A 20,546-nucleotide genomic window follows, 5' to 3' on the forward strand; every position below is an offset into this window, starting at 1 on the left:
AGTAATGCCCGAGAACCAGCGAGTTGAAGTTACCGTTCCACCTTTTTTGGGAGGCTTGGGCGTCCGTGTAAGTTGGACATGCGTTGGGCGTTCCAGTGTTAATTAAATTCAAATTGGTGTATCTTGTAGATATTTTACTTATATGTTTATTGACTGGTAAGCTTTTTCACAACAAACCGTTATCATATTAATTTGCAAACATTTTTCATTTCTTTCAGTTATAACATCCCGATATGCACATGTTCATAGAACGATTTTCTACACCACACTGTCTACTCGTCTTTCCCGCCAGATAGCAGCAGCAGCAGCTTTTAATACCTATCTGCCAACGTTATGCTGCTTTTGACACTCTCCACGACATTCGCTGTTCCCAGTACGCTTCGCAGTCAGTCCGTCGCAGCTTTGTTTATTTGCACACATTTTGAAATTCTCCCTGTCAGTACTCGGTAGGAATTCGTCTGGTAAGCACGCGAAATCGGTTTAACTGGTTGGTTCAATGATTTGGGACTGTGTGTGTGTGTTTGTGTGTCTGTGTGCTGCACAACTACCACAGCTGGTAGATTTGGCAGCAAAAACAACAAAAAATCTCTCAAATTTTGACGTCCGCGCACTGCGGAGAAAATATTGTGCAAATTTTAGCATGATTTTCGAGTTTTGAAATTAACACCTATTTGCTGGTAGAACTTTACAATATCGATCGATACTGTGCTCAGAGGTGTTCGAGTGATTGTGTGGCGAGAAGGAAAAGGGTTTTCTAGGGAATACAGCCACGGCGACGACGACGACGACGACGACGAGACGTCGCGACGTCCATTCTAAGAGTTCATTAGCGAGAGCGATATACCTACAATATCGAGCACACAAAAGTGCAGCAGAACATCAGCAGTTGCACCAGTAGTTTCTTGCTCAAGGTTTTAATCGATCTGTTATAGATAAACCATTTGCGGTATTAATAGAGTCGAATAGTTTAGAACATTGTAGAACCTCTTTCGGATAGTTGTTTATGTCCAGTTTAGGACTGCTTGTAAGTCATAATCTAATTAAGTCAGCATTTAATCTTTGTATATCAATATTTTCTCCTCAATTAAGTCACAAAATAAACGCCGCATCGCAATCTCCCACTTGATTGGGAAGCAAAAACATCAGCGCAAGCAATAATAAGTAAATATAATTTATGTAATGCGTTCGAGAGGGGCTTGGGCAGGCTCTGTTGCTAATAGCTGATGCCAGATGTGCAGTTCAGCACAGTAGGAGTAGGTTCAGTGATATGTTGTTTGACAATTCCTTGTCCAAGTTCGCCGCACGTGAACTAAATTGAGCAGGACTTGATTGTTACTATCTCTACTATGGATCGCTGTGAAAGGTTAAGGTGGACGTGAAACTGAAAGTGAGTCTGATTTTTCTTTGTTGTATAACGCAGGTTGGTGTCAACAATATTCCCAAAAAAAAGTATGTGTCCTCCAAACAGTGCAAAATCATCCTCAAAAATGGGTGAAATCAAGTGAATCTCAGTGAAAAGAGAATTTTAACTCAAGTAAGAAGAAATTCTTAAACCAAAAAATTACCAAGTCGGAAGAACACGTCAGACAGACGCGAAATATCAAGCAAAATGGAAAGTGGTTCGACCTCGGTCGTACCAAACAAGACTGCGGCTGCACTGTTGATGGATGCTGCAATTGCCGCCATCAATGGGACGGCGACGTCGACGCCGATGACGCCAGGAGACGACGATGATCAGCCGAGCATATCGATGGACAATCTGTACCCGGCGCTGATCCAGTGCTTTGCCATCATAATCTGCGGGTGAGTTGGTTTTTGGTTTTATTTTTCTTTAGATTCTTAGCTTGTTCCAAAATCGTTTAACTTACGGATTCAATCCTGAAATATTTTGATTGTTTAAGGGACCATCCACAAACGTGGACACTTTTTTGGAAATCCCACCCCCCCCATCGTGGACAATTTCCATACAAATAAAATCTTTTTTGTATGGAGCGTGGACAATCGTGGTTTATGGTGTCCACGTGGTTTATGGATGGTCCCTTAAGGGTGCTACGGTGGTCCAAATCCGGGCTTCATCGGGGCAAAATCGACCCATCACTAGGCTAAATTCCAAATTTGAGCACATTCTGACCACGGGAGAAAAAAAAACTGTTTCAGTTTTTTACCTGTGGAATACGCAATAACTACTTTTTTTTTATAATTTCAATGAAAATCTTAGTTTTGAGAATTGGTAAGAACTAGTTTAATAACTTTAAGATAGTTAGTTTAGTTTTATCCAAGGTTATACTAAAAACAGAGCAAATAGTTTTAAAACTTCGTTTTTCGTTTTGAGGCATTTTTAAGCTTTTGTTTTCTCTTTTTAAATGTCCCTTAGGCTTAGTACTTAGGGGAACAGCACACAGTACTAAATTTTGTAAATTTGGAAGTAGTAATTTAGACTGAAAAAGTGACATTACACCAGAGAAGTGGTAAAATTACATATTTTCAGGGGTAAAATTACACATCTGACATAAAATATGTACCCCTTTCCAGATGTAATATTACCATTTTTTTTTATTGTGCATTTAATTCCATCATGCACCTAATGTTGGTCGAGTGATCAATAGCTCAGTGAGAAGTATGCAAGCAAGTTTCTTTGAATAGATTTGAAAAAAAGTTATTTAAATAGTGAAAATCATCAAATTGGATGAATTTAGAACCGAATCCTCAACCTGCCAAACATATGAGAAACTCCCCTACTAAACATAATATAACAAAATTCTTATATAAATCGAAAACTATCAGGACTCTGCCGTTTAGGAACGATATTTACTGTCACTTTTTTCATTTTGTCAAGCAAGAATATATATTAGGGTGTTTCAGCCAAACAAAAAAGTTCTCAGATTACGGCAAACCGAGGTTCCCCTTGTAGAGGATACCCATAGGGACACTCATGCCAAATATCAGCCCATTAGGTTGAGAATTGGCCTGTCCCCAGCGGTTTAAAGTTTACATGTAAATTGCTATGGGATTTTTGTGCTTTTCGTTCAATCGTTCCTACAGGTCTGGGGACAACATGGATTCACTCGGAATAAAGACAGGTGTGTAGGGGATGGTCCAATGAACACATTCCAGAAGGAATTGGGGTTGTCCATTCTGTCCCCAAGGTGCGCATTGGATCGACGTCCGGTGTCTCCAAAACCAACGATTCATCCTTCAAAAGCATCGCATTTCCTTAGTATGCTATGACGGCTAGGTGAAAACCACGACGCCCCATATCAGAGTGTATTCACGTGAACAATTGAAGATTTTTACATGCTTTTGATCAGCCTAACTAACTAGACTTCAAAGGTCCTTGTACTGTTTCATCAATCTAAACATTTTTTATTGGGTAAATTTGTGTTCAAGGAATATGAAAAAGAAAACTGTTGAAAAACTTTTTTTAACATAGGTAAACTCGATAAATTACCGAAATATCCTTGTATAGTCAAAACGACAATAAAATGAATGTGGTTTTAGCAAAAAACAAAGGTATTAAAATAAAAAAAGGAATTATTTTCGTCGTCAAATTCCGTAAAAATCCGTATTACACGAAAAAATCCATGGAAAATCCATAAAAAGAAAAATTAGAAAATCGATACAACATTAAATAATAGATCAAAACTCGAAACACGTAGTGAAACTATTTCTAGGAATTCATTGCATATTTTTTTCCCTGCAAGTCTCCATACAATTTTGCATACAAAATGGGCATGTGGAATGGAATATTTGAAAATCTGTATCTTGAGAAGCAATTTTCTTATGTGTTTCGTCTCTTCGACAAAGTTCTGATTAGGACTTTTCAGGAAAAAAATACTACAAAATTTCCGTATGGTTTTATTTCACTTCATATAACTTAAATTTAAATTTCCCAAATAGTTTCAGTCCACCGCAATTATCAAAGTCCTCAGAAAATTTCACTTCGGATACTCGAACCGATTTATTTTTCGTTGTCAATTGTAATCCCAAAAATGCTCTAAAGTGATGGCGGCCAACATATCAAATCTACAACAGAACACTAATTTGGTATCTTGGGACAACTAGAATCTCAAGGATCACTGTGGCTTAAGGGTAGAGTACCCCGCTTGAGACGTGGGTGATATGGGTTTGAATCCCGTCTGTGATATATGGTATTTATTTTCGGTTCAAGAATACATTTGGAAATATAACTAACAATATACCACTAAAATTTTACTAAAATAAGTTCGCAGAATTCGTATTTAATGTTAAAAGTAATAGAAAAAAAGATTTTTGTCCACGATTCGATTATTCTAAGTTCCATCCAATTCCATCCATCAACCACGTGGACACTTTTTTTGAAATTTCAGATTCCTGCTTCTTCAATGAGGAAATTGTCCATACAAAAAAAAAAAAAACTAGTGGGTGGACAATCTACAACCCCTTAGCCCTTTATTACCCCGACCAGCAACAAAAACTTCAATAAAAAAAATTAATGGTGAAAAACAAAGATTCAACATAAGTCTTCTGTGTTCCTGAAAAAGGGTTATCATCTTGTTCCAATCGAAATCCGCTCTAGAGAACCTCTACGTGTGAATGGTTCCAAAATGAGATTTTTTACAATTCCGCACCATTTCCATTTACTTCAATGACGCAAATGCCAAAATTCCTGAAAGAATAGAGAGATGTTCGATTTTAATTTGTGTTATTTTGTACAAAAGATGAAAAGTAAGTTTATTTGGAAGATAATAAGTTGGTTCTTCCATCCAATTTGCCGATTCTTATTTTAGAACTTTATAATTATGCCAAACTGTTTACTGAAACCTTTTCAATATTTCACTTCCTACAATTTTCATTGCGAGCATCTCTAGCTAGGTGTTGAAAAACCACACCACTCGAAGTGATGACGCAGATGAAACTCGGATCAAAAATCGATATTTGCCACTTGTTGGCTGCTGCTGCCGCTTCCTGGCGCACGACTTCTGCACCGGGTTTGACTTCGTGCGTGGCTGATTGCGGGGCTGTCATGTTGGTACCTTATTTATATGCGGTTTAATGTTTGCTGTTTGGCCAGATCGCTATATGAATATCACGATATCTGACTAGGATATGCTCCGTTTCAAGGTTACTCTAGTTTGTTGTACTTTACTATCGATTGAAATTATGATTAATAATTAATTTTTATTAAAAACGTTACTTAATACACCTTTAGGTGGTTGGTGCCTTCCTCTCATTTATAGTGATTCCAACCCCCCTAAAGCAGGGGTGCTCAAAGTTTTTGGAGACCGGGCCAAATTTGAAGCTCAAATTAGCTTGCGGGCCAAATTTACAAAATAGGTAATTAAAAAAATGAAATTACTTCATTTGTATTTTAAAAACTAAAAAACTACATCTATCAGTTGAATTTTTTTGAAATTTCTGTTATTTTTACATAACATTAATAACATTTTCGTTAGTGACATTTTCGTTAATAACAATTCCTTTAAAAAAATAAAAGAAAACACGAAATGACAGTTTTCTATCAGTATTGTTTATTTAATTGTTTTAAGTATTTGAAAAAGTTTATTTAGTTGATTGTACTTGTGTTTTCATTAAATTTTAAAGGATTTTTTTACAATTCGAAAATGGTGAAATGTAATCTTTATGAAACGGCGTAATTTTATCTTTGAATTAAGTGTAACTGAAGAAAAGTCGTTTTGAGCTAGAAATCCAACATTTCAATGAAAAAATGTTTAAAATACCCGTAAAGTTGATTTGCAATCTTTATATGCAAAAAAAAATAAGATTCGACGAAAAAAAAAAACATTATTGCGAAAAACACTAACTGCATTTTTAATGGAGCACTTCCATTCGAGCAGTTTTTTTTCTTTTTTCTACAATGTATTTCTTATAGGAGAACTGTCATTTCTACCACTTGAATCCGGAGCTCCATTGATTTCAGTTGATTGCACTTAAATTTCCATTGATATTTTGAAGTATTCTGAAAAAAAAATTGCGTCAATTTGAGCCAATTTTTAAAAATGAGTAGTGAGGGGAGGTTTGGTCGACAAAAGCTTTGTAAAATATTCGCAACAGCCTTATTCCTCCGATTTCAATATTTTATCTGCCTGAATAAGATGGTAGTCAATCAGATTCGTTATTCAGCAGTCATGAGTTTGAAACCCGAGGAAAGTTTGATGGTCAGTTCATAAAAATGGTCATTATGACTTTCAAACTAATATGGAATACTTATATATTTTTTGCAATTATTACAGATTTCTACCTAGTCAAATTTGAACGTTCGATAAACATTTCCAAAAATGTTTGATGAAAGTTTTGACGATATTTACTTGTCTAACTTACATTGAAACGTGTAAAATTGTTTTAATTATTAAGATTTTTGTTTCGTAAAATGAGATCAATATATTAATAAATCATTAGTTTTTGTTTTGACAAAAAAAATATCACCTTATTTTTTTTAAACCCCTGATTTTAAAAAAAAGTATGAAATCACTTTACAAGTGTCCCACGGGCCATTTTACATGACCATTCAAAATTGGTCCGCGGGCCACAAAAAACCACCTTGCGGGCCACGTTTGGCCCGATGGCCATACTTTGGTCACCCCTGCTCTACACGGCTTTTTCGTGGCGATCAGACCCGACCAGTTGAGGTTATGTGAATTCAGACCATTTTTTAAACTGCTTGTAATTTAAGATAGGTAAGTCAGATCTTGAAAATTGTTACTCCACCTAAAAGGTCTTCTCATATGCTTTCTAAAAATATATTACATGTGAGGGTTTCATGAAAAAACCACCCTTTTTACCATAATTTTGATTTAATATGAAACAGTTTTTTAAACATAACTTTTTAAATACATGATAAAACTGCATGAATTTAAATAGCAATTTAGGGGACGTTAAGACGGATCGATTAAAACCATTCCGGCCAAAATCGGTTGAGCCTGTGACGAGATATTCCAGTGACATTGATTTGGTACACATTTCTACATACAGCCAAACACACAGACATTTGCTCAGCTGGTGATGCTGAGTCGATATGTACAAAAGATGGTAGGTCTAGGAGGTCTAATTAAAAAGTTCATTTTCCGAGTGATTTTATAGCCTTTCCTCAGTAAGGTGAGGAAGGCAAAAAAAGATTATTCCTAATCCTAGAACCATACAAAACTTATTTTTAGTACCGCCACGATGACTTGCGAAATTCAGCAAATCATCACTTTGTACTAACAAATCAACCACAATTGCAATTGTGGTCAACACCTTTTGTGAACCCACGTGCTTGACCTACACCAAAAAGGAGTATAAACACTAATTCCAATGAGTAAGCGAAATTTCCAAGTCTTTCCACAAGTACAAGTTGCCCTTCGCCGGAGTGGATTGTCAACACTGACTTCACCAAAGCAGGCAAAGCAAAAACATTTCTTCCATTTCCGTTTCACGACTGCACAGCTAAAAAAGTAGTAATCCAGCTGCGTGTAAAACGCCTGGGTGTAAAATAAATATTGCATTATTTTATGCAATTTTATGTAATTTTACACCCAAAAATATGTAGCCCATCAGTATGGGATACCTACTTGACCGAAATGTCAAGCTCATATATGCGTGTATCCTAACAGCTATTCATCGGTCTGATGGCCGAGTGGGCTAAGGCGCCAGTCCTTAGTGTTGGTGCTGGGTATGAATCCCGTCGGTTGCAACTTTTTTTTGTGTTTGCAAAAATTGTACATGCAGTGTGTAATATTAAGTGTTTATTTTGACGAAGGTGATGTGCATGCTTTTGCATGCGATTTTACCATCGGATTTTTTGCTGTGTGGTGCGGCAGATTTAAATCAATCAAGTAACGATACCTCTCTACAAACGGACGACCTTGCCTGTCAGCATCCATTAGTGGTCAATAGCCTGTCCCATTTTGAGGTCATGTCGAGGAATTTCAGGTGCTCACTTCTTAAATGATAGATTATGATGTTAGGAACAATGTTTTCTTAGACAAGAAAAAATAATAAAATACTTTCTCGCACCCCCTAGTCGATTTACTGAAAAAAATCACTTTTTTGAACAAATTTTCTAAAATCGCTTAGAATCAATGCAAAAACTGTTTCGATCAGGTGTGTATTATCTTCAAACGATAGGTTTTTGTCCATAGATTAAGATGCACTATCAATATTGGACCAAAATTTAAGTTTTTGGACTCTCCCAGGCGGATTTGTGTCGAAAAAATCGCATTTTTTCGAAACTATTTTCAGAAATGTTCATTTAATTTAGGGTAGCCTATTTTTCCCAGTGAAACCAATACATGCAGCTTGTAGGAAATTTCATGGCGAACATTTTTCCCTCTGAGAAAATGCAATTTCGACACTCCAGAGCCGAGATATTTGAGTTTTAGTGAGGAAAAAAGTGCCGATTTTCAAAATTTCTCAGAATTCAGAAGCAAGGCCTACTAATTACACGATGTAGCAAGCATATGTCTCAAAGGTCAGGGTATGCTTTTTTATAGTAATTTTGGCCGCTGAATCCGAATCTGAAATCAAATTTCGTGTAAACAGTGATGTTTTGGAGCTACACCCTTTTAGAATGTTATTTGCGTGTTTAAGTGGCAGTTTTTGTAAATATTGATCGGTTTGTTCTAGAGTTCGTATCGAGGTGCTCCGATTTGGATGAAACTTTCAGCGTTTGTTTGTCTATACATGAGATGAACTCATGCCAAATATGAGCCCTCTACGACAAAGGGAAGTGGGGCAAAACGGGCATTGAAGTTTGAATTTTCTGAGGATTTCAAATATGACAAAAGTGAGACTAAAAAGTGCCGCTATGGATGCCTACAGGACAATAACTAACGTTGTAAAATGTTTGTTATAGAAAAATCGAAAAACTGTGATTGGCCAAAAAGTTATTACCGTAGGCTTATAGTCCATGAAATTCCCTAACTTTTGAACTAAAAGAGTATGGATGGTGGAGGCTGTTGCAAAAAGATATTGAGGTTTAAAAAAAACCATTTTAACAGTAATTTGCAAAAGCTATGAGAAAAAGTTAAACCAATCCTGGATGTCTATGACCCATTTTGAAGTGCTTCAAAAGACCTTTCGAATGCATCTAAGAGAGTGGGAATTGATGAAGTTTTACTAAAATGCGAGCAATTTAATTATAAGATTTTTTATGTTTTTTACCCCACTTCCCTTTGTCGTAGAGGGCTCATATTTGGCATGAGTTCATCTCATGTATAGACAAACAAACGCTGAAAGTTTCATCCAAATCGGAGCACCTCGAAACGACCTCTAGAACAAACCGATCAATATTTACAAAAACTGCCTCTTAAACACGCAAATAACATTCTAAAAGGGTGTAGCTCCAAAACATCACTGTTTACACGAAATTTGATTTCAGATTCGGATTCAGCGGCCAAAATTACTATAAAAAAGCATACCCTGACCTTTGAGACATATGCTTGCTACATCGTGTAATTAGTAGGCCTTGCTTCTGAATTCTGAGAAATTTTGAAAATTGGCACTTTTTTCCTCACTAAAACTCAAATATCTCGGCTCTGGAGTGTCAAAATTGCATTTTCTCAGAGGGAAAAATGTTCGCCATGAAATTTCCTACAAGCTGCATGTATTGGTTTCACTGGGAAAAATAGGCTACCCTAAATTAAATGAACATTTCTGAAAAAAGTTTCGAAAAAATGCGATTTTTTCGACACAAATCCGCCTGGGAGAGTCCAAAAACTTAAATTTTGGTCCAATATTGATAGTGCATCTTAATCTATGGACAAAACCCTATCGTTTGAAGATAATACACACCTGATCGAAACAGTTTTTGTATTGATTCCAAGCGATTTTAGAAAATTTGTTCAAAAAAGTGATTTTTTTCAGTAAATCGACTAGGGGGTGCGAGAAAGTATTTTATTATTTTTTCTTGTCTAAGAAAACATTGTTCCTAACATCATAATCTATCATTTAAGAAGTGAGCACCTGAAATTCCTCGACATGACCTCAAAATGGGACAGGCTAGTGGTCAACTTATGTACGAGATACAATAAAGTCCTGCTGCAGGGTGGCCTCTGATTGGCTGCTGATCTTGCGGTGAATGTTGAGCAGCTCGCACTTAACTGGAAATATCGACATGCCAAATATGAACGTGTAGAGATGCTTAAGAACTACAGTTATTATTATTTATTTTGAATAGGTCATGTATTGCAAGATACAAAATTTTAAAATGACAAAATTCCCCAAAAATATTCCCACGAACCACCCTAATATTCCTGCGTGACAAAAGTGGCAAAATTATTGTTTGTTTGTTTGGTCCAATGCAATACCCATGGCCGGCAGCGAAATTATGGGAAAGTATACTGTATAATTTGAGTTATTGGTGCAGATTGGTTCAAAATCGTGTGCTGTTTCAAACAAGCCTACAACATCCAGTACTTTGTTCTAGAAATCAGGAAGAAATCCAGTTTTTTCGCGAAAACTTAACACGTAGCCTTATGTGTGGGACAAACTTCAAATGCGTTTTTCTCAGCTTGCTTTTTTTGCATATGGGACATTTATGCGAACATGGGCAGTATAGTTTGTATAACAGGCTTGGAATAGGGGAGAAAATCGTGACGTCAGAAATGAACTCAAAGTGACTTTAACATTTTGGCCTAGTTTGACAGCTACATTGTTCCCCGGTTTTCTGTGGGAGAGAAAAGGAGGCGAATACTTTATGAAAATCATACCTGTCAAAATTCCTAGCCTCAAAATTTTGTCGCGAGTTGCTTTTCTCCTCTATACAGCTTATCTTAGTCCCTGGTTTTTGGTATTGGCATCCTATGGCCCATTTCAGAATGGCAGAGAAGCTGGTCAAACCTGGTGGCCAAATTTCGAGGTCATCGGATATTGTCTGGCCCCTCCTAATCATAGAGCAAAAATCCGAATTTCAGACCTTTCCAATGAGAAAAAAAAGGTTGAGGATCTGACAACCCTTTCGAATCTTGTGGGTAAAGCACTAAAAAAAAAATCGCTAAAAATCTCCCAGAACGTTTGTCAAACTTCCACTTTCGAACCGCTCACCTCATGGCTTACCTTGTCAACACGACGACACTTCCCAGTACTGTTTGCTGCCTTATTTAAATCAATCTTCATTAGAGCACTTTACCGGTGTCGGTGCAATGCAATGCTGCTTGCGTTAAACAAACACTTGCTGAGAGATGTCATCGGACACTATCAGACAAAGCAGGCCACTTTTCTCGTCCGCCGATGTCCAGTTTCTAAGTGAAACCGCCTGGGGAATCTGCCAGTAGTGACCGTTAGTCATCCCAGAAAAGGGAAGCCAGAGTCGTCGGCATTGTCGTCATCACAGCCACTTATGTGCAATTTAGAAGCACTCTTGGCTGATTTATGTTTGCGTGGAAGTTTCTTTAACAATTTAAGAACTTTTGATCGAATTGTGACTCATTTTCAAATAATCGAATATTTTGTTGTCTTAAATAAGTATTGCAATTCAAATTATCGTCACACGTATGTTCATTGTAAAATATTTATATCATCTAGAAAACGAGCAAAAAAAAAAAAAAAAACGCAATTCAAATGCACTTGTATCAACAATATGGCTAACGCAGAATAAAAACAACCCAAACTGTTGTAGACTTGTGGAAAATTGCTTCCTGTCCAGACAGCAAAAACGGCTTATAATTAAGTCTGGGTAGTTTCACAGTTAACAGCCTATTTGAACAATTTTCAATTTGTGTCGGTTGGCGTAATCACATTAAGTGAAAATGCAACTTTCTCAATCAGCCCTCCGGGATCGCGATAAAGGTTGTTGCAGCGAAAAGTGTTCGCAAAATGCCGATTGACCGCACGTAAATTATTGTTTGCGTTGACACAACTGCAGTTAACGGAGAGAGCTGCTATCTATATGGGCATGAGGAATGGCTTAGGGATATTCCGGGGAAATTAAATGTATTAACTTTCAGAAAGTCATTTAAGCTACTGATGCAACTTATGGATGGATTTGGTCAGACTTCTTAAAAAAATCCTGATTTGATTTTCTAACTACTCGAACCAAAAGTTTTTTCTTGATTTAACCAGCACTGTGAAGTGCAATAATTTTTGAAAGTTCATGTAAAAATGTAAAAATAGGCTCGGAAAATTTACAATTTTTTGAAACAATTGAAGTGCATTTTCCTAGGATGTTTTGACTTATTATAATATATTTTGAATGTTTGTGAAATTTCTGTTAACAGCGGCAAACAGTTTTTTTTCACCAAAAATATTTTTTCGTTATAAACAAGATTTTGTCAAAACTAATGATTAGAAATTTAATATATATCATATATTTTTCGTTTTTTTTTTAATTTTTTTTTTAATATCATAAATATTGTAATTTTTTGCTTTCAACATTTCCTTCAACAAAAATTGAATGGATAGAAGGTTTACATATGAAAGAATACCTAATTTTGTAATATTTTGTGATTTTTTTTTTCATTCTTCAAAACATGAGCAGTTTTTTAAAGCATGAGAAAATTTTTAATCAATACAATTTTTAATGATTTTTTAGTCTTCCAAAATAATTTATTCTTGATCCTGTAATATATTTGGGCATAGGAATCTCCCTACTTCAGAAATCTTCCAATATTATTTTTCTTTGTTTCAATAATATTTTTGGTGAGTTTTTTTTATTCATTCAAACATGAGCAGTTTTTTTAAAGTTTGTTTGTTTTTTTTTTTAATTCAGACATATTTTTTTATTTTTTATATTCATAGTTTCGATTTTTTTTAGTTCTTTTACACTTTCATACGCTTCTTTTAAAAGTTTGAAAAAAGTTCTTAATCCAGACACATAATTGTATGTATTTAGAATTATTTATTTTTGTTTCCTATTTTTTTTCCAATCTTGCAAACATGAGTTCTAGAGTTTTTTTTAAAGGCCCTATAAGCTATTGTGTTTCATATGTTTATAGGACCTATTAAAAAAAACTCTATGGTTGTTCTTTTCAAAAAGTAACGATTTTTAAGTTTGACTTTGTCAATCCAACGGGGTACAAACTTCAAGTAACCAACCACCAGGGGTTGAGTGTTTAAAAATCTAGATTAAATTTTCAAAAAGTCTTATCTGCATAGGAAACCCATGACTCATTGGTTGTTTTGAAAATTTACTCTAGAAATATTCTTTTCGATAAATTTATTTTTTAGTTTTTTTTTATATTAAAATAATTTTTTTTTGTTAGTTTATTTTTCAAACTATCAAAAAAAAAAATAGTTCCATCAGCTGAGTCTGGGGGTTGAAATTTTGTAATATGAAATTCTGCAAATTTTTATGACCCAATCTTACCACTGCTGACGGTTCTTTAAGAGTTTATGTAATATTGTGGTGGATACTTATGTAAAATACCGAATTGGATTGCAATCAATGCATTCTGATACATCACAGACGTTAAAGCGGCCAGGCCTACTGCGTAAAGTTTATCGCAGAGATGATTCGTTGAAGTGGGTTGTCTTTGAGCATGGAATGTTCATACAACCACATAATTCTGAATCTACAGGGAAGAAGCGTGGGGACACACCACCAAACGCTTCAAGTTTTAGTTATAGGCAAATATTTGTTGGGAGCACCATGTTAAGAAGTTTTGGTGGTCCGGGACCCTGGGTTTTACTGCTTGGTAAATTTATTGCAAAATGATCATAAATTGTTGACAGTAAATATATTTTCTATTATTTTAAAATAATTTCAAACAATTTGAAAAGAAGTACTCAAAGTTTTTGTCAAAGTTATTTCATGTACTTTCGTTAATATATTGAAACAATAGACACTAAATATTATTTTGTAAGCTTCGGACATGTTTTAAATAAAATTCAATATCATGCTTTAGCCGCAATAAGTAAGGAGAGATTTTTGTTAACAGTGATTTATAAAAACTTTTAAGCTTATGTTTTAACTTAAAAAAAGAAAAAGAAAAAAATAGAAACATAAATTTACTGGTTTAATATAAAATGATAAAAGAAACAAAACAGAAAAATTATCTCTTTTTTATATCTCATATGAACTATGAAGACATTAAAAGCGCATCGCTGTATTTTTCCTTACATGATAAAATCATTAGCCTAAACAAGCAACCGATTACTTCAAACCGCGCAACTCTGCTGAACAACTTAGCACATGTTTTCAACAACGATCATTGTTCTATCCAGGTGCTCAAATGTCTCCACGACATGTGACAACATTAGGCGCTCACCGCGATAGTGCAAATTACATGTTGCGTTTTATGTCTCGTAACGATTGCTAACTTTTCCACCCTCTCTCTCTCTCCCTATCATTGCTTGCAGATACCTGGCCGGTCGGCTGAACATCATCACCAACACCGAAGCGAAGGGCCTCAACACCTTTGTCGGCACGTTCGCCCTGCCGTCGGTGATCTTTCTGTCGCTGGCCGAACTCAACTGGAGCACGGTCAATTGGAATTTTCTGCTCTCGATCTTGATCTCGAAAACGATCGTGTTCCTGGCGGTGGCGATCATCTCGCTACTGGTGGCCCGCCCCGTGAACTATGGCCGCGCCGGCCTGCTCGCCATCTTCTGCACCCAGAGTAACGACTTTGCGATTGGGTTTCCCATTGGTGAGTTGGTGAGGCGGGTTGGTTGATCGTGCGTTACTAAAGCGTGTTTTTTTTTCGCTTTCAGTCACGGCTTTGTACTCCAAAATACACCCGGAGTATGCGTCGTACATCTACCTGCTGGCGCCGATCTCGCTGGCGATCCTCAACCCAATCGGATACGTTTTGTGTGAGATTTCGAAGATCAAAGCAAAAGCGGCCGCGGAAAATGAGCCCATTGAATCTGCTAATGGCCGCCGGCCGTCGGTTCCACCGTGCTCCCAGATGGCGGACTCGGCCAACTCCAACCGTAAACTTCTGAAGGGCAAAGTTCTAGTCGTAGTTAAGATTATCGAGTCCGTCTTCTTCAACCCGGTGCTGTTGATGACCGTGCTGGGTGTGATCGGAGGTCGCATCTTCCAGAACGGTCTGCCAGTGTTCCTGTCTAGCATTCTGCAGGTCCTAGGCAACTCCTTCTCCGGAACGGCCTTGTTCTTGCTAGGACTGCGAATGGTAGGCAAGGCAGCTACCCTGCAAGGTCCTGGATTTATCCTACCCGGCATTCTGATCATTGTGAAGTTACTGGTGCTACCGCTGGTGACACGTCAAACGGTCAACATTATGAACGCCGGAGCCAACTTTTCCGAAACGACCGATCTCAGCACGTTTGGCTTTCTGTACGGAACATTCCCGGCCGCCCCAGGAGTCTTCGTTATCGCCTCGCAGTACAACATGGACGTGGACTTGATCGCGAGCAGCATGGTTGCGTCGACCTTCATCAGCGCACCGTTGATGTTCATCTCGGCCAAGATGATCACGATCACCAACCTCAATCCGTCCGACTATCTCAACGAGCTGGACAAGTTCGCCTTCGACATCAGCATCGTGGCCATTTGCTGCTCCGTCTGGATGCTGCTTCTATTCACCCTAACCCGAAGGGTCAAAAAGATGCCCCATCGAATTACGGCCTGTCTGATCATTTCGCAGCTGCTCTGCAACATTGGTGTGATCATGTGGTCAACCCTGGAACAGACCAGCGGTTGGCGAATGTACGTCCAGTTTTACTTCTTCACGATCGGCTGCTACAGCAGCCGGCTCTGGACCGCGTTCCTCGCAATCACCATACTCTTTCTGCAATGTCGCAGTTTGTGCTTCGTCCTCAAACTTTGGCCACTCTTCGTAAGTCAACAATCTCAAACCAACCCCAAACCCCACACTAACACCCGCATCCCCCCATTCCAGATCGCGGCAGCGTGGGGCCTCCCAACGCTCATCGTCTCCCTGCTGTTCATGCTGGACACCAAGAACATCACCCCCACCGAGAAGCGCAACCCGAGCTTCCAGTACGGCAACGCGCAAGCCGCCATAGCCGTGTTTCTGCTGGTAATGTGCTTCATCGTAACCGTGGGTTGTCTCATTCTGCACCAGCGGTTCAAGAAGCGCCACGAGCGGTACATGGCCCTCTCGCGGGAGGTTTCGTCGCCGGATGCGGACACGGCGACCGTGGTCGGATCGACCAGCTCGGTGGCCAATTTGATCCAGGAAGCGGCCAATGGAAATGGGATTCATCGGAGGAGGCATTCGGTGACGTCGAGTGATGATGAGATACTGAGGGGAGGGGATACCGATGGAGGGTGTAACGGGGGTGGAAATGGGTGCTGTTCGTCGAACAGGGGTACGGTTCGTTCCGTGGTGGACATTGAGGATCTGGTCGCGCAGAGGAGTATCAACAATGATATTGAAAAGTGAGTATTGGATGATAGTTACAACAAAATTCTTGGAATATCCTCGGGGCTACTCTTTAAAATCATCACTAGGCTAAATTCCAAAGTTGAGCTCATTCCGATCACGGGAACCCCTCCCTCAAATCGCTTGAAGTTTGTATGGGAAACTTGGTCAAAATGTATGGAGAAAAGCAACTGTTTCAGTTTTTTACCTGTGCAAGGCACAATAGTCGTCCAATCTGTATCAATTCTCAGATGTAGGATCTTCATTAAATTTAGAACAACTTTCCCGAAGACACCATATTTTTATTTTTTTTTGCTGAAAAGTTATTGTCTTCTGAAAATGACCATTTTTGTTCAGGGGGCTCTATGTCGATCTAACAGTCTTCGAAGGTTTCTTCTTCTTGTCGTCGAGAAACTTTTTCCGCGCACGGAAATTCGCCCTGTTCCTTTCACCACAGTTTGCGCACCTTACGCTCGCTTTGTGCTGCTGGACGTTTTCCCCCAGCTTGTCTTTCCGCGGGAGACTGAGAGATTGCAGTTTTTGGAGCCGAGTCCGAATTGTTGACAGCGGTATCATTGTCTTTAATTCGCCAATTCCCGATTTCTGGATTAGTCTTTTTTTGTGTGTCTCTGATCGATTACGTCACGGCACACATTCCCGTGCGCGATGGCGGTTGACGCGGCATTGGTTTGTTTACCTATTTCGACTCTGCCGGTAGACGAACTTCGTGGGTTTTTCGAGGCCGAACTCGAACTGTCTCGGGTTTTCGTAGAAGGGAAGAGTAAGACACTCGGAAGAGTAAAACAGGAATTGTTGTTTGTCTCGATGCTGTGCACGGAAAGAGGCCGCAGCCTGGCGTGCAAGCTCTTTTATTAAACCTTCAGCGTATAGAGTTATCTAAGCCCGAGCTCATGCACACTAGCGCCCCATTTGTTTTGCTGGCGGGTACAAAATTTAACCTCAATCTTTTTCGTGTACGTACACGCAATACATGCGCACGTAGATATCTCTATTCATTCCACTAATACCGTTACAAGTAAAGAGAACGTCAAATGACATTTCAACGATAGGGCGATACCTATCACTAATCACGATCAATTCTGGAGCAACATTTGAAAAGGGCGCATAAGCATTTTGACAGCTAGAACTATTTTGCAAAATCCGAGCCAACAGGTAACTATTTAACAAAACCCGCACCGTTAGAAGGTTGCTGGGAAGGCCAGCTATTGTTTAACACATCGAGTTTTGTGAAAAAGTTACCTGTTGGCTCGGAATTTGCAAAATAGTTCTAGCTGTCAAAATGCTTATCCGCCCTTTTCTCGTGTTGCTCCAGAATTACGGTGAAAAAAATCGAAAAGTTTGAAGAGCTCCGAACACATGACTTTCAACGGCTAGTGTTGCCAGTGCTTATAAAATTCAATGAATAAGATTTAATTAATAATTATGTATTTGAGCTTTTTGTAAAGTGCTCTGCCATGACTTAGAATGTCTTGCTAAAAAGATTTATTTTAGGAATATTGGCAAAAAATATTATCAGAAATTTTACTTTATAGACATTAGTCGACATTGAAAATATTCTGAAATTAAGAAATAAAATGCAAAATCACAATTATGAAAAAAACTAATTTACAAAAAAAAATTATAAAATTATTTTTTGCAATTCCGTCGTGAAACTACTTACTTTTCCTGTCATTCTTGAACGACGAAATAGCCTACTTTTCTGAACCAAAAATAACAGAATCGAATAGCAACAGTTTTCAAATTAAATGCTGAAAAGTTCTACTTTTCAGCACTAAAAAAGGTGCTGAAAAGTTGAACTTTTCAGCACTTGTTTTGAAAAGTAACACTTTTCAACATATTTTTGATTTAAACGATTTATTGACAAAATACATGAAAATTTGACTTAAAATTTCACTCAATGGGTGTTTTTCGGAAATGCAAAAAATGTTGTATGGAACTCGTTGCAAAACTTGATTTTTTCAGCACTCTTCGTATTTATCCAACTCGGTGAACCTCGTTGGATAAATGTACGACTCGTGCTGAAAAAATCCTCTTTTTGCAACTTGTTGCATAAACTACTATTTCATGCATCTGAAAAAAACCACATTATCCAAGTAAAATCATTTCAAAATACAATAAATCTTTTTAGCGAGGAAACCATCACCTCTAGCGGCATGTGCTCGGCCCAGTTCAACTGTCCATCGGCGTCCAAGCAGCAGTGCCAGTCGCTGATCGACCGGTACCGTGAGCACGCCCGCGACGGCCTGGAACCGCTCGAGTTTGACAAGAACGTCGACGAGCACCAGACGCTGAAGCACATGGTGCTGCTGATTTTGCTGCTCTGCTCGATGTTTGTCGGACTGGCAATTTCCGTCTGGACACTGATCATGGAGGGAATGTCGGGGATCTACGTGGAGCTTACGTTTTTGGACGCGTTCCTCAACTTTGGCCAGAGCATCATCGTGCTGGCGGTGTTTATTACCGATACCGGGGAGTTGCTGCTGCCGTTGCTCAAGTTCTGGCGCAAGGTCTGGTACGGAGCGAACATGCTGCAGCTGCCGATTTGGAGCGAAATAAGTACGGAAACACGCCACATTTGCGACCAGTTTACGACGCATCACCTGGAGAACTGCAGGAAGGCCATCGCAAAGGATAAGAGGTTTGATTTCTTAATGTTTGAAAAAATAAATACTGTTAAATATTAACATATTTTACCTTGTTCCAACAGATGGCGCATCAAGATCTACAAGAAGGTGTTTTACGGCAACGTCTTTGTCGACTGGTTGCTGGAGGTCGGACTGGCCAAGGATCGCTCAGATGCAACGCTGTACGCGCGCCGTCTCATCGACGGCCGGGTACTGCGGCACATCAACAACGTGTACCACTTTCACGATCGCAACCTGCTGTACACGTTCTGCGATCGGTTGTAAAGGAGGTGTTAAAAAAAAGAGTGATCTGACATCAGTAGCCAGTATTTTTGGGAATATTTTACAAGCAAAAGACACACAAAAAAGCAAACGAGGATGCCAAGCTGAAATGCAGCAGCAATTTTAAAACGGGAGAACGAATCGGAAAATGAAACAACTAGCAAGGACGCTGTTACCAAATGAAGACGAAACTGGAAAGTATTGTGATGACCATTGTTTAATTGTACACGCAGCCGGTACTCATTTTTGTTGAATAGTTTTATTTTAAGTAATTTATTTACACACCCGCTGAAGGTAGTGAGCTGTGAAAGGAAAGTTAAGTTGTAAATATACCTTTTATTTTTCGACAGATTAGTTTGAATTTTGGAAATAAATATTGATGCACAAAGTGCGAGCAAATAAAACATAATACAAAGTAGATATTTCCGCCCTAGTAAAGCTTGCTTAAAGGTTCTCAACAAACTAGATGATGCTTAGTCAAATAAAACAATATTTTAATAAGAAATATACTATGTGCATGCTTATGATACAAATTTTCAGCTTTTTTTTTATTGTTTGATGACAAGCCATAACATAAAAAAATGGTATCCGACTTTTTAATAACTGACCTTGACCTACCTTGAGATGTACAACAATTGAAGAGTCCTGCTAATCAAAAACTGACTCTAAAATTCAAATTAACTTAAATTTCATTTTAAATTTCGTTTTGCTGAAATTCAAAAACTTGCTTAAATTTAAACCAAAACCGCTTTTCAAACTAAATTTATTCATGATTTTTTGTTAAGTTCAGTATTTATCAACATTCAAAATCAATTTCCTTTCAGAAAAAAATTCTTATTGCCATAACAGAGAAAAATGTCTCAAGCCAACCCTTGATTTCTTAGCAGAATGCGGACAATTTGCTCTGAATCGGCTATATTGAATGTTGCCTTTTTCTGAAAAGTTTTATTTTTTCCATACCAAGAAGGTATTTTTGAACAACTTTTGTTCTACAAAAAACTTTACTTCTCTTGTTTTATGTTTTGCTTGTTTTATGTTTAAGTATTTTCATTTGCATTTATCTTGTTTAGTTTATGTTTGTTTCTGATAGTATTTGGCTTATTCTACCACGTCCTATCATTACCTTTTGTCTTTTTATTTTTTTCTCATGTTTTTATAGTATTTTTTTAAAAATATTCTGCTCGTTTTTCACATTTTCTACTACAGAATACCATTATCATTTACTGCAAACTTATTTTTACATAAAATATAGAAAATGTTAGTGAAAAGCAAAGGCCGTTGCAAATATTTTTAAAAGTTTTTGTCGCCATCAGGGGGCAAAAAATATTCTTTCAAAAAACTTCCAAATTTTAAT

The 20,546-nt window shown here is 37.8% G+C and overlaps 1 protein-coding gene across 1 annotated transcript; it reads left to right on the forward strand.

Moving 5' to 3' along the window:
• Positions 1–1,464: 1,464 nt before the first annotated feature.
• On the forward strand, positions 1,465–19,725 carry LOC120413182 (integral membrane protein GPR155). Its single transcript, XM_039573896.2, has 6 exons — positions 1,465–1,803; positions 14,272–14,561; positions 14,626–15,716; positions 15,780–16,282; positions 18,415–18,924; positions 18,994–19,725. Exons 1-6 carry the CDS (start codon positions 1,610–1,612, stop codon positions 19,193–19,195), a joined length of 2,790 nt encoding a protein of 929 aa, XP_039429830.1. The 5' UTR covers positions 1,465–1,609; the 3' UTR covers positions 19,196–19,725.
• The last annotated feature ends 821 nt before the right edge of the window (positions 19,726–20,546 follow it).

This window comes from Culex pipiens, chromosome 3, assembly GCF_016801865.2.
Source record: "Culex pipiens pallens isolate TS chromosome 3, TS_CPP_V2, whole genome shotgun sequence".
NCBI lineage: Eukaryota > Metazoa > Arthropoda > Insecta > Diptera > Culicidae > Culex > Culex pipiens.

Bases quoted from the DNA above. Each gene is read 5' to 3' on its own strand.
- LOC120413182 (XM_039573896.2), top strand. From the start codon at position 1,610: ATGGAAAGTGGTTCGACCTCGGTCGTACCAAACAAGACTGCGGCTGCA. The intron at 15,717-15,779 runs GTAAGTCAACAA...CCCCCATTCCAG, and splicing joins TCAAACTTTGGCCACTCTTC to ATCGCGGCAGCGTGGGGCCT. The intron at 18,925-18,993 runs GTTTGATTTCTT...TTGTTCCAACAG, and splicing joins GCCATCGCAAAGGATAAGAG to ATGGCGCATCAAGATCTACA.